General features: G+C 38.9%; 4 protein-coding genes across 4 annotated transcripts; 1 reads left to right on the top strand and 3 right to left on the bottom strand.

Annotated features, from left to right (window-relative positions):
* Positions 1-273: 273 nt before the first annotated feature.
* Positions 274-925, bottom strand: LOC141825224 (uncharacterized). Its single transcript, XM_074712610.1, has one exon. It carries the CDS (start codon positions 889-891, stop codon positions 448-450), a length of 444 nt encoding a protein of 147 aa, XP_074568711.1. The 5' UTR covers positions 892-925; the 3' UTR covers positions 274-447.
* A 4,381-nt stretch (positions 926-5,306) lies between these two features.
* On the top strand, positions 5,307-6,760 carry LOC141823947 (uncharacterized). The gene has a single exon (XM_074711157.1). The coding sequence runs from the start codon at positions 5,307-5,309 to the stop codon at positions 6,642-6,644; it is 1,338 nt and encodes a 445-aa protein (XP_074567258.1). The 3' UTR covers positions 6,645-6,760.
* Positions 6,761-6,831: 71 nt separating this feature from the next.
* LOC141823949 (small ribosomal subunit protein eS25-like) lies at positions 6,832-9,039 on the bottom strand. Its single transcript, XM_074711158.1, has 4 exons — positions 8,965-9,039; positions 8,785-8,859; positions 8,559-8,693; positions 6,832-7,133 (listed from the first exon to the last, which is right to left on the bottom strand). Exons 1-4 carry the CDS (start codon positions 8,965-8,967, stop codon positions 7,020-7,022), a joined length of 327 nt encoding a protein of 108 aa, XP_074567259.1. The 5' UTR covers positions 8,968-9,039; the 3' UTR covers positions 6,832-7,019.
* Positions 9,040-9,527: 488 nt separating this feature from the next.
* Positions 9,528-12,719, bottom strand: LOC141823946 (rho GTPase-activating protein 1-like). Its single transcript, XM_074711156.1, has 5 exons — positions 12,055-12,719; positions 10,878-10,998; positions 10,682-10,801; positions 10,199-10,429; positions 9,528-10,118 (listed from the first exon to the last, which is right to left on the bottom strand). Exons 1-5 carry the CDS (start codon positions 12,531-12,533, stop codon positions 9,579-9,581), a joined length of 1,491 nt encoding a protein of 496 aa, XP_074567257.1. The 5' UTR covers positions 12,534-12,719; the 3' UTR covers positions 9,528-9,578.
* Positions 12,720-13,726: the final 1,007 nt, after the last annotated feature.

Raw genomic sequence — 13,726 nt, 5'->3', positions numbered from 1 at the left:
ACCAGAATACTGGATCATATCTGAAGCACTAGCGTAACGACTAATGATGTTAGATTCTTTAAATATTTCTGGCTTAAGTTAGGTCTGATGTAGATGTCAATTCACTAGCCAACTTGATCATCATCATGCCAACTTAACTGGTGGAAGTGAATGATTATCCACTACTTCATCAACTGTTGAGTGGTTAACTATCTAGGTTGTTTGATCACGTTCCTAACTTGCAGAAAATCGAAGTAAAGCGCTACATTTCACTTCATCTGGACACCTTGGAGATTAACAGAATTCATTGTAGGTCATGTGTCCATGGGCTATCTTGCTCTTCTCTTCTTAAGAGAAGAGAAAGAGAGCCCCTATGATTACATGGATGTGTATATGTGTCACTGTAACTTAGCAAACGTACATATGATCATTCAGATATATAGATACATCTCTATTCTCTATGCCTAGCTAGCAGAAATCACTGCCTTCTGGTATGCTTTGTAAAGTAGGCCTCCACTCTATAGATCTCTCCTTGTCACACGAAGCACCATGTTTGCTGCTTTGTTCTCTTCGGAGAAGAGATAGCATGTCATGGGAGGCGATTCCTCCCTTGCTTAGCATGTCCTTGAGCTGTTGTTTGGTAATAACCAACTTGATTCTGACCACCCCGACTGCACCATCGGCCTCTGTGATTTGTTTCTCAGGTGGTAGGAGATAGTAGAGCTGTCCATGCCTCATGGATGCGGCCGGATCCAAGTATGTGATCGCCGGAAGTGCGTCGGAGACTGCGTGTCCGGGGAACTCATTCAGCACCTGCTGGACCTTCAATGGTGATTGGTACTGAATGATCTGCCCATCCATCCTCATTATCTTGATCACCTCCTCCTTCTCAACAACTATGCAATTCCCCATATTGAATGGGAGGCCTAATTGCTAAGGTAGGAAGGAGGAGGGAGATCTCAGTATTTAAAAAGGGGAGTTAAGCCAAATGACCTTCTCTTGGCCAGAATTTACATGCATGCCCTGGACAAAGTGCTTCGCTCGACCCCACCCTTAAACTTTTGTTTCTTGTGACCTGAGATTCTACAGTCAAAAGAGAATTTGTAGGCCAAGCTTTCTTCCACTTAAAAAGCCAGACCAATGAGAAAGGTGAAAAATGAGATCAAAATATTGCCACCATTAGTTTAGTGGTTTGGATTGTTGGAGTGGGAGGGGCCACTGAAATGCATGGCTGGCTAGTGGATTGACCAAAGGCACTAGGGGTTACTAGTCAATCACAAAGTTTAACTTTCAGACTTGTTCATTCCATTTCTGAAGTAAGCATTTCATGAACATGTTTTGCATACCAAAATAAACATCTTGTGCCATTTATCTCCAATACTATTCCTCTCTAGCTAGTACTATAATCATTATTAATGTATCTAAACCTTTGTACCTTAAACAAAACTTAGCTTCTTCAAATCTAAGTAAGTAACTCGTGATCAGATCAAACAGCTAGCTGTTTGTAACTTGGCAATGTATTTGATTAGGCTATGCTGCACCTGTATATATAGAATTGCATTTAAATTATTGCCCGATGATATGGAAAAGTCTTTCCACGCACGCAAAGGATTTCTGATACGCAATCAAGATGCGCATGCACTTTAATTCCAATCTTTCTCGTGTTGCCTTCTGACTCTGAGCAATTTGGTTTTTGCCACCATGCATTAATTTGCAGGAGCTAGTTCATCATTCCTTCAGTTTCCTTTCGGAAAGGGAAAATCTCAATTTCCAGGATCGAGAGGGAGCTCAATTCTTCCTAGCTAGAAAATGACAAGGAGTTTCATTCACCTCATGACATGTATATCCGCATGGTGAATTTGCAATTGTAGGGCTCTCAGTAGTTTCAGTCTGAGTCTCAGTGGGTGGTGGGGTTGTGTTGTCAGCACACAATTCAACACGCATGGCAGAGAAGCTCACGCTAGTGGAGCCAGAAAAGGACTTACAATATTTTAAAGCACCATCAGTCACCAGCAGCCACGCCATGATCATTATCGCATGATCTCTCCTTGTGGAAAACTGTGCATAGAACCAAATGCATACAACAGACGGAGATCCGATCCGATCCGTCTTCCAATTATTTTGAAGGGAACTCATCGACATTAATGCGTGCATTAGCAATCACGCAAGCAGCAGCAAAATATCTCAAAACAAACGTACAAAGACACATCAATCATCTGTATGTACAGTTTGGCTGCCATCAACTTTTACATTCTGATCAGTTTGTTTTGATCTCCTTACGAGTTTCCTTGAGGCATGCAGTACTGCAAAGTTCATCATATATCCGATCCTCATCATCTGTATATATCACCGTGGTGATCACTACAGCTCCACCAACCTTTGTCACCCTAGCTACAAATTGAAGTCTTTCCCTGTCGATCACAAGTGAGATATCTATTCATTATACATAAATATATTCTGATGATTACATACTGACGTCTGTTGGACGCAATATTCAACTTCGATCTCTTAGCTTTAATCACCTAGCTCTATATAAACAGTAAATTACTTTTCATCTCCCAACTCCTAACGTAGCGTTTAGATTTATTATCATGATGTGGGATTGAAGTGGGGCGGCACCGCCTACAGGACTGGGCAAACTCGGAGGTCGCAGTCGAAGAACGATATTATTATGGAGCATCAACGGCAAGCATGTAAGTTATTACACGTTGAATAAACTATGAACAGTGCTGTGGCATGCACCTTTTTTCTTTTCGGCCTGCTAGCTGCTTCACGCACTGAACAAACCATTAACTTCCAACTTTATGGCTGATTCATATAGATTTCTTTGGAGTGTTGCGTAGACGCGGCTCATTTGCAAGCCTCTAGGCTTAGTGCTAATGTTCATCAGCATGAGAATTTTGACTTTAGCAGAGAGTTCCCCTTTTTTTTTTAAATAGAAAAGCATAGGAGTGATGAACTGCTCACTTTAAAACATTTAGGGTGCGTTTGGTTCAAGTTATGATGTATAACCTTGGTTATGTGATTACTAGATGGTAATCACATAACCAAGGTTATGGGGCATAAAACATAACCTAATGTTGTTTGGTTTACTTTATTTATTTGGAGGGAATAAAACATAACCAATTTTATATTTACTATATTACCCTTCATTCAATTATATTTTAATATAATTCATTAAATTAATAAATATAATTTGATAATTTTATTTTAATAAAATAATTCATTAAAAATAATTATTTTAATAAAAAACATTAAAATAATAAATATAATTTGTTAATTTTATTTTTAAAATTTAAAATAAATTTATATATTTTAATAAAATAATTTATTAAAATAATTATTTTAATAAAATAATCCATTAAATTAATAAATATAATTCCTTAATTTTATATTTTTAAATTTAAAATAAATTTATATTTATTTTAATAAAATAATTTATTAATAAAAAAATTTATTAAAAATATAATTATTTTAATAAAATAATTTGTTAAATTAATAAATATAATATGATAATTTTATTTTAATAAAATAATTTATTAAAAAATTATTTTAATAAAATAATTTATTAAATTAATAAATATAATTTGTTAATTTTATATTTTAAATTTTTAAAAAATATATATATATTTTTAATAAAATAATTCATTAAAATAATTATTTTAATAAAATAATTTATTAAATTAATAAATATAATTCATTAATTTTATTTTTTAAATTTTAAAATAAATTATTTTTTAATTTATAAATATTTAAATTAAAATTTATTGAATTAATTAATTCGATTTTAATTAGATTTCGTAGTACATTTTAATTAATTCAATTTTAAAATCGGAGGGTAATCATGGAAAAAATTTCGTTAACCTCCGGAATCGTAGAAAATCTTAGGCTGCCAAGGTAATTACATAACCGGTTTATAAACCATTTGCTGATGTGGCGGTAATATTATATTATTTGGGAATCGATCATAACTTGAACCAAACAAGGTTATCAACGATAACCTTGGACAGATAACCAAGGTAATCATAGATTACCCCCAACCAAACACCCCCTTAAATTAAGGAGATCCACAGTGGTGTTTAAGGAAAAGAAGTTTATGAACCTCCCTATAGATCACCTAACCCACCCTAGGCAATCACATAATTAATATAATGGAGCTTGCTGTAGTTCAAGTCATCTACGAGATCTAGGGAAAGATGATGGGGGTTATCATATGAATATTAATGTTAACTTGGGAAGGTGAAGTATCAAACACAATACAAGAGTTCAAGTACTATAATGCTATGAGGATAACTCACACATAGAATTAATAAATCAAAACTCATCGGATGTTTTTTTTAAGTTGAAGAATATCTTAATTACTTGAGATTTCCAGTTTAGATTTTTTAGTATAAAACCTAATTTAAACAACGTCATTAGATTTTATTATACCTTATACTTAACTTTTTTCTTAGTGACATTATCAAATTCCAAGAGGTAAGTCTCAAGGAATTTGTATCCGTACAAGTCATAATGCATCACATTAAATTAATCGATACTTGGATGAATCAACTACGTCACCTTATTATTTTAAGATTGCTTAAAGTAATCCCCGTGCAAATAAGAAGATCAAATCAAACCTCTACACCTAAATAACTTTGTGATTTCTTTACATAGATCTTTGATTATCTTAGATGTTTAGCCAACCTTAACACTTCATGCATCAAAGGCAGCTGAAACTTGTTGGAAATGAGTTGTTTTGTACAATTAACTTACTGAATCATTGCGAGGAAAGGAAACTAGACAAAGTTCCACTATCTTATTGTCATTATCAAAAACGAAAATAGCCAAATTAGCTTTAGCTCTAAGATTAGGACTTCTCTTCTTTGTCCTAGTCTTTGAGAAGCAATGAGTTCTCCTTGGTTATTCTTTTTCACCTTCAATAACCCCATAGTTTCTATAGGCTTCCAAATTGAGGTCTATTCTAATGATCGAGATCATAGTTACGAAAACTAGTCGAAAAACTAGACTTGGATTTTGCCTCGACTTGATTTTCCAATTATATTAACTTAATCAAATGGTTTTGTTGCTTCCAAAAATCTCTAAAATATTGCTTCTAATCTAATATTAAATGGATAACAATGTCTTTCCATAGATTTGAGGTAATAATAGTTATTCATCCAAGTTATTTATTCTAATATTAGATGAGTAAAAATATGTGTGTGTATTATTTCTTTTCGACCGTTGGAAGGATTTTGATTAAAATAAAAAGGGAAAAACTAATGGCGAGTAGCCGTTACTTTTGGGAGGTACAAAAACTCCACTCAACGAGAAGGAAGTTACTGATCATGGGTTGCATTGCTTCCAAGCCGCTCTCTGCCGACGATCTCGACGGCGGAATCTTCTTCCCCGAAGGCTTCAATTCCAATTCCGACTTCTCCAACCACGTCGTCTCGCTCACCTCCACCACTTACGGCGCGTTAAATCTCGAACGAGATGAAGCCGGCCAGGAAGCAGAGGAATGGGAGGTCATCAAGAGGGAATGCCTGCGACCTCCTCCTCTTGACGTTTCCTTCCTTAACAAAGTCGTCGCAAAGGAAGAGCCGATGGAGATTATCGACGCACGGGAACTCATGGAGGACCTCGCCGACGAGACGCCATTTTGGACCCCGCTTAAGAGGCAAGAAAAATCTCACCTTTCGACTCCGCAGGCTTCAGTGGCGAAGCAAAAGAGGAGATTGACGGGGAAGGAGAACGCGTCGGCGGCGGCGCGGTTGCAGGAGTCAAAAAGGTGGGATTTTGACTTGAATCGGATCCTGAGGCCCTTCAGTCCTTCGTACAACACAAAGCGGATTCCGGCGCCGACTCCGGGGAAGAAGAGAAATCTGACGCCGCCGGCATCGGCGAGAGATTCCGTCGGTTCTGCTCCGAGGAGGAGCCTTAGTCCCGTCTTCGACCCCGAGTTCCTCGCTTCTCTGGACAACACAAAGTGGATTCCGGCGCCAAGTCCAGGGAAGAAGAGAAACCTCACACCGCCGGCATCGGCGAGAGATTCCATCGGTTCTGCTTCGAGGAGAAGCCTTAGTCCTGTCTTCGACCCCGAATTCCTCGCTTCTCTGGAGAGGGAGCATCTGCAGGAAGGAGAAAGGATAAAAAAGAAGGTAACTTTAATTCCTAGAACCCAAAACGCCCGCAATTCCGCTCTCTTGCTTCAATCTTTCGACGAAATGTGTCCGCCGGGAGGCAAGAACACGGTGGTCTTCTACTCGACGACGCTGCGGGGTATCAGGAAGACGTTCGAGCACTGCAACGCCGTCAGGTCCGCGCTCGAATCTCACCGCGTCCAGTTCATGGAGCGGGACATTTCGATGGACTCGGGGTACAGAGAGGAGGTGCGATCGCTGATGGGAGCGAAAGAAGTAAGCATTCCGATGGTTTTCGTGAAGGGAAGGCTCGTCGGCGGCGCGGAGGAGGTGCTGAAGTTGGAGGAGGAGGGGAAGCTGGGGCTGTTGCTGGAGGAACTTCCGAGGGTGACAACGGTGTGCGAGGCCTGCTCAGGGGTGAGGTTCGTCATGTGCAGGGACTGCAGCGGCAGCTGCAAGGTGCTGGATGAAGAGCAGAAGAAGACGGTGAAATGTCAAGTGTGCAACGAAAATGGTCTCATCCACTGCCCCATTTGTTGCTGAGTATCATCCAACACTCAGCAACTTTTTTATTGTGTAATTAGTTTGTATGATTTTTGTTTATCCTTGTTTGAAGATGGAAATTGTAATTTTCAAGGGGTTGATTACCATCCACCCTTGAGCAGTATGTATTGTATCAGACGATTAACTAAATTGTTTTGGAAGTATTAAAATACTTCAGACAGAATAATGCCAGCAAAACAAAAGATCAAGGAAATTTGGCTTCAACCTGTTCAGTAAGCAGCAGCCTGATTTGGAAGACAATGCATCAAATAAGAGTTTCACTCCAGAACAGCAGCAACATGCGATGATGAAAAAATAATCTGACGATAACCGAAAACATGTTTCAGTTCCTAGTGAACTAAAACGAGAGAGTTGTCAAGTGTTGGTGGCTCTAGTGTAGATTTGTTGGCTTGAGTGAGCAGATACCATCCTGATAGCTCCCCTTGCCATCAGATCCTTTATTGCCCTCCTTGCAAGCGAACCATTAATCTGAAGACAAATAAGAACTATCTCAGTTCAAATCTTCTTTTGAAAAAAGAAACTAAACGCAAGCACTATATCGCTGTGAGTAAACTTTCAAGTAGTCATTAACAGAAAATCAACTCTGTAGCCTTGCCTTCCAAGGAGTTAACATGAGCTACAAGCCTATAAAGCCCTCAATCTAGAAGATATACCTGACTATCATATGAATGCCTGCAAAATCAATAACAATCCATACAAATTTCGTTTGACTTACAAACAATCAGTTATTTTAGACATTGGAAGTGTATGGAGAGCAAATAACAGTAACCAACTATGACGAAGAAAATCTGTACAGGCAAAAACAAAAATTTACCAATATTAATCTAAGACAATAAGTAGGCAAAGATGATCATACAGCAGCTGCAACAAGAAATCTCACAGATTATCACAAACTAGTAGAATGGCAGGTAAGAACTTGAATAAACTACCAAACTCTAATTTAGAACAATTGGTCAAATATTTTAAGAATGTATATCAATAATTATCAATATGCAGGCATCAGTATAATATTAATTTGAAATTTAGGGAATCAAATAACTGAAACACATAAGCAAAAGAAAGCACTGGACTGACAATCATAAAAAGTACAATTGCTTTGACAAAGGAAAGATCGACCAACGGTTGCAGCACAATATCATGTTACCGATGAATAGTTCCATGTTTTCAGGGCTGATGATATTCAAAAAGACCCCATCACAATAAAATTAAGTGGCATAACTTGCAAGTGGCACAGCGTGATGCAAATATGAAGACCACACATCTCACATAACAGTGAATACAATTGAAACCCACTTAGAAAAAGAATAGTTCTTTTAAAACAAATCTATACCAACTTTTTATATCATACATGTTAGATCTTGAATTGACTAACCTTGCTCCAAGTTAACTAATCTTATATATTTTTACATGAATTAGTTATAGCAACATGAAATGATATGGAATAGAGTAATAAAGTATGACAGGAATCGCTTGCTTTTTGCCAAACAAATCGATTTTACCAAAGCACCAATATTACCCAAAACAAATAAAGAAACTCATTAGGAGGTACTACACAAACTATAGGTTTCGAGCCAGCAGGAGGAAGACTCTGGATTGAAATGATGCATAACGAAAAACTAAATAACAACTCAACTAGGTAACTCTTTTGCTCTCTCCTAATCAGTTTGAAAGACTATAATCAAACAAACAAAATATAATGAATAAACTCTTGTCCCTTTTGTAAATAACAGATTGGTCAAGGTATGGCCACAATCGCATATCAAAAGGATAAGCTTTCAGTAACAGACCCAGCAACAATAAATCAGTTTGAGCAAAAGTGTTACAGAATTCTGATCCGAATTATATCCCTGAATAGTATGGACAATAACAAATGAATAAGTCAGGCTTTCTTACCCGCAATCTCTCAGACAGCACCGAAGGGGTGATCTGCTTGTATTTGGGAACTTCGGAGAGCATCTTATCGTAGCTCGCTTGGTCAAAGAGAACCGCATTGTTCACCTTCTCCTTCTGCTTTCCCTTGCTCCACTTCTGCAATCCAAGTCCCAACCCACTTATACACCACTAAAGATGAAAAAAATTGGAAAAGTTCAAACTTGTGCAATAAAAAAGGGATTCACACCTTCTTCTTTTGTTTGCCTCCACCAGATTTGGCCGGCTTCGAAGACGGAGGCGGGGCTTTTTCCTTCTTCGGCGCCTGTTTAGTGCATGAAAATGGTACGTAAGCAAGTCGAAATACCAGAAGCATCGAGGAAGAATAAGAAGCATTAAACTCGAGAAGATAAGATCGATTTACGCTTACCATTGCTCTCGATCCAGACGAAGAGGTTGATCAGCGTGCAGAGGTAGAGGAGGAGGCCGCGAGCGTGTTGCTCGGCGAGTGGGATTAAAAAGGTGAGTATTAGGGTTTCAGAACCTATTTGGGCTGCAAGGCCCAAGCCCAGACCCAGCAATTGATGAGAAAGTTTCACTTGGCCCCTCCTTTAATCTATTTTTTATTTTATCTCCCATAATTTAAGCTTTACATTTTACTCCTATAATTTATGAAACAGAAAGCACAATATTCTTTTCTCCTCAACTGAAAGGGCAAAATTATAATTTTATCTTATATTTCTTTGTTAAATTATTCAATATATTTTATACATATTTATTCAACCGTTTTTCTTTTAAATTTATTTTGTGTCATGATCTCTTCTCAAATAAGTGTGAGTTTAATATGTTTGAAAGAATTACATAAAATTTATTTATTCTAAATATTTTTATTATATTTTTTATGGACTATTTCTTATAACATCATAATGATATAAAATCAGACATCATGGTTGTGAATTCAGAAAATACATTAACCAATAATGCACACATAGCAAATCCACACACAAATTACATGCATATTAGACGAGCAAAACGGCCACTGTTTCACCTCCATGCCTCTATACGCTCCACCTTGGAATTCATGCGACTCACGACAATGGCACTTGTCCCCTTCGACTTCTCGGTCGGCCAGGAAGCTCTTGCCTTTCTTCCTTTCCTGTGACTGTGGCTGTGGATTCGGTTGGCCTTCTTTCCATGCGAATTTGCATGAACAGTGCCAGATCCATTGGCAGATGATTCTTGTTCACAGCATGAACCATCAAGGGTTGTCGTATTCAGACTGAACATAGATGATGCATTCGATGCCATCCCCTCAGTTGCCTCATCTTCTGTTATTTTATCTTCAGACACTCGAGGAGTGTCGAATGCTGCATCATCGATCGTATGTTCAGTTGCTTCTTTACTGTAAGACTCGAGATGGAGCTTAGGGCCTGTATGACCATTCTCATCAGATGGATCTGCATTTGAAAGAGAAGCATCATCCAAAGTTGGATCTTGTCTCTCTTTCAGTGTCTTCAAGATTAGCATCCTCAGGAAGTTCATCACTTGTACTGCATGCATCAGTGCAGTCAAAGGATCGGCCATCTGGAATCGAGAACATAAGTTTGATACTACAGAAACATCGATGATTCTAATATAAGCAGAGAAGAACCGCCATCGATTACCTGAGTCATGTTTGGAGCAAAAACTGTGGCAATGTTGCGTGCATTCATCTTGTTTATTTGTTCTTCCTGAACCACGTCGACCATCAAATTGATAGCCCAATCCAATAGAGCAGCCTCTGTCTGTGGCAGCAAACTCACAAGTCGGGCACAGTCTTCCTCAGTTTGGCATTGCATCACCTGCTCAGATGATAGTGAGTCCAGCAACCCAGTAGGAAGCTCTCTAAACCAGGCCTGCAGAAGGGTTGAAGAAAGAAAACCTGGTATCAGATGAGACCACCAAATTCTCAGGGACCAACATGTTCTTCGAAATTGAATGTTATATATATATATATATATATATATGGACAACCTTTCAGATCAAAGCTCGAAAATGGATAAGCAAGCATCAATGTCAGTAAGTAGAAAAGATAGATCGGAGAACGATGAAGATGAAACGTATAGAAACATGGAAGGGATTCAATAGGGATGAGGTTTAGGTGACACCTTTATTAAACCTGCCAAACAGTGAACATCAACACTCTCTGGAACTACTCCATTATTTAGCTGGTCCCTGACATATTCCTCTTGACTGTTCTCAGCATTAATTCTGAAGATTCCTTCAGCCTGTTTCATTTCTATTAAAATCACATCTGAATCTTAAATTGTTACAAAAAATTGCATTTCAATTCAGTAGATATACCCGAAGGCCGCCTTGCTCATAAAGACGCCTTTGCATCAGTAAAAGGATGGTTGGAACACTATTGCCTCTAGCATCATATGAGCATTGCATAGATTCTGTGGAAACACCAAAGACAGTCGCACTGCAGTAGAATTCCAATAATGAATTACCATGTAGAATGGGATGTAGAACAGAAAAGTAATTGATTGAAATATCCAATGTTACTGCAAAACTCGTAGTTGCATCAACACCCTAATCCATTCTGGACCTTACACTAAGCTTTTGAACGTTGCAAGTTTTGTAAAGCAGTCATTAGGGTAAGAACAAACATGGACATATGCAATTGGTTATAATTCAAAGAAAACTGGTCTGATTGTTTTGCCAAATTCTGACTATGAAGGCAAGAACTGATTAATGCTGACTGCTTTGGTTAAGTCTTTCTTTTCCTTTTGTGGTAATACTTTGGTTAAGTTTTGATAGAATCAGATAATTTGCCAATCATTTGTGGTATATAAGATCTTGATGACCTATGCTCGCATTAAATTGAAGCGTATAATCATGTAGATCTCTCTATTTCCTAAATGGTTGGAAGTCAATCATATGCAGTTCATACTGTGAAAGACAAGTTTTTTAATGGGCATTTGATAAAGACCAGAAATTTCTGATGAACATCAGGTGATGAACTAACACCTTAAGTACCAATAGAAAGTACTCATAACAAGCGACGCCAAAAGTTTACTTAAAAAGCTTTGCATTTAAAGATTTGATCTGTCAAACAGATCAGAATCTTGAAAAAAGAAAGTTTACAAAAAGAAATACCATAACCCAGTATGGACCTATCAAAGGGGGAAGTGAAACTGATGGTTATGTATTTAAATCTTGTGCAGCAACTTGGCAGTAGATATGAAAAGCTTCTGCTGAAATCTGATCTTTGAAGAACATGCTTCCCCAAGAAAAAACAGATATTTCATTTCAGTTGCATTGTTTCAAGTTATTAGAATTTTCAATAATTCCTAAATCCTTCCCCCACTCAGTTTCTTTGTTTCAAGTGCTGATTGTTGTGACATTGTTGATCGTTATATGAATTAGTTGGTCGTTTCTTCAGAAGAGAACCCCAAAAAAAAATTGCCTAAAAGTTGAATTTTTGGAACAAGCGACAGGAAGAATCTCAGTAAAAAATGGAGAAAAAAATTCAGACCTTGCGCTTGGGGCTCTGCGAGGAACCTCAGGCTCGAACTCGACGGGGAGGCCGAGGAATCCATGGAAGCGGTCGAAAGTGACGTGGGCAATGTGGCGCACTTCGGTGGGCCACCCAATCTGCATGGAGTTGAAGTCCTCGCCGCCGGCGCCCTCCGTTTTGCAACCAAGCAGCGACTTCCGGAACACCGTCAAGAACAACGCCAACACCGACAACTGTTGCTGCTGCTGCTGCTCGTCCTCCTCCTCCCCATCCCCCTCTCCCTCTGTCCCTCCTCCTCCTCCACAACTCTTCCTCCTCCCCCTTTTCCTCTCTATCACGCAGCCGCCGCCACTGCTGCGTCGTTCCTCCTCTTCCTCGCACTCTTCGATCCCACTGCAAGGCCTTAAAAGGCCGCTGGAGCCATCATTCGGATCACAAGAAAGGGGACGCCTTGGAGAAGAAGGGAAGTGGGAAGGGGACAGGAGTACTTCCGCCATGGCTTAGTATTACCGGAAGCGGCAAGCAAAATTGAGAAGCGTTGGTGCGGGCCAAGTAATAATTGACGGATAACAGCCAGAAAAAAAGGAGCAGAACTAAAGATTGTTTTTTGACAATACGGGTGCCACAAAGATTAAATTTTTCAAAGCAGGGACGAAAAAGATCAGATTTTTAGGACATGGCGATTTCTACTCCACTGTTCCAGCTTGCAGAGAGGGATGGAGTTGCAGTTGGATTGAAGGAAGGGAAGTGGTGCGGCGAGGAAATCCAAACAGTTCCTCGAAGACTCCTCCTTCCTTTCTTGGCTGTCTCTCTCGATTTCGTCCTTGAGGATTCTGAAGAAGAAGATGATGATGATGATGAAGAAGAAGAAGAAGAAGAAGAAGAATTAGAAGTATACGGAGTGAGTTGGATAAAGGGACCATAAAGGCAAAGGAGTTGATGTCCTACGTCTTTTGACTTTGAAATTGAATGAAGCATTTAATTATGTCGATTTGACTAGCAGCCATCTCTATCCTACTTAGGCCTACCGTTTGTGATTGTGAACTAGGGAGATACAGGTGCCATTTTTGTTTGCCACACTAATTCTGTTTCAAAGAGGATTTGCTGCGAGTGGAACGAAGAATTAAGGCACCAGCAGAAGCCAGTTCACAGTGTTGTTTCCTCTCCTGGCTCATTAAGGTTCCTCACGGTGCAGTGTTGCTCCTCACAATGCATTGCATGATGGACAATAAACCCTTTAGCGAATATTGATATTTTATTCATCTAAGAAACTGATTTATGACAATTTAGTCATTGAATAGTAGTTCTTGATCGAGGTGGAGGAGGTGGGTATAAAAGCAAAACAAATGAATAAAGTGGAGAAATGCAAATGTTATTTGCTCTACCAAAGTAGCTTCGTGATCCAACAAAGTAAAAGAAGAGGGAGGACAAGACATAAGGCAGGAGTTGGGATCCTCCAGTCCTTGGCCCTCTCCTCTGCTGACCAGAATAAGAGAAAGAAAGAGCCGTTGCAACCTAAACACAGAGAAGAAAAGGCATCATGGTCACGCTGCAACATTCAAATTCAAATGTTACAAGGCGGGAAAGGATACTTTTTCAGGGATTTTGATATTTCGTGTGTGCGCCTGTGAGCGCCACCCGATCCACCGTCTATCATGCGATCACGTGGCAAATCTAACCATTCAAATAT

Source organism: Curcuma longa, chromosome 3 (genome assembly GCF_044706935.1).
Source record: "Curcuma longa cultivar G26 ecotype Majalengka, Jawa Barat chromosome 3, ITB_CL_G26_1.1, whole genome shotgun sequence".
NCBI classification, from domain to species: Eukaryota; Viridiplantae; Streptophyta; class Magnoliopsida; order Zingiberales; family Zingiberaceae; genus Curcuma; species Curcuma longa.
Note: the sequence above shows the minus strand (reverse complement) of the source record. Positions and strands in the feature narration are given on the sequence as shown.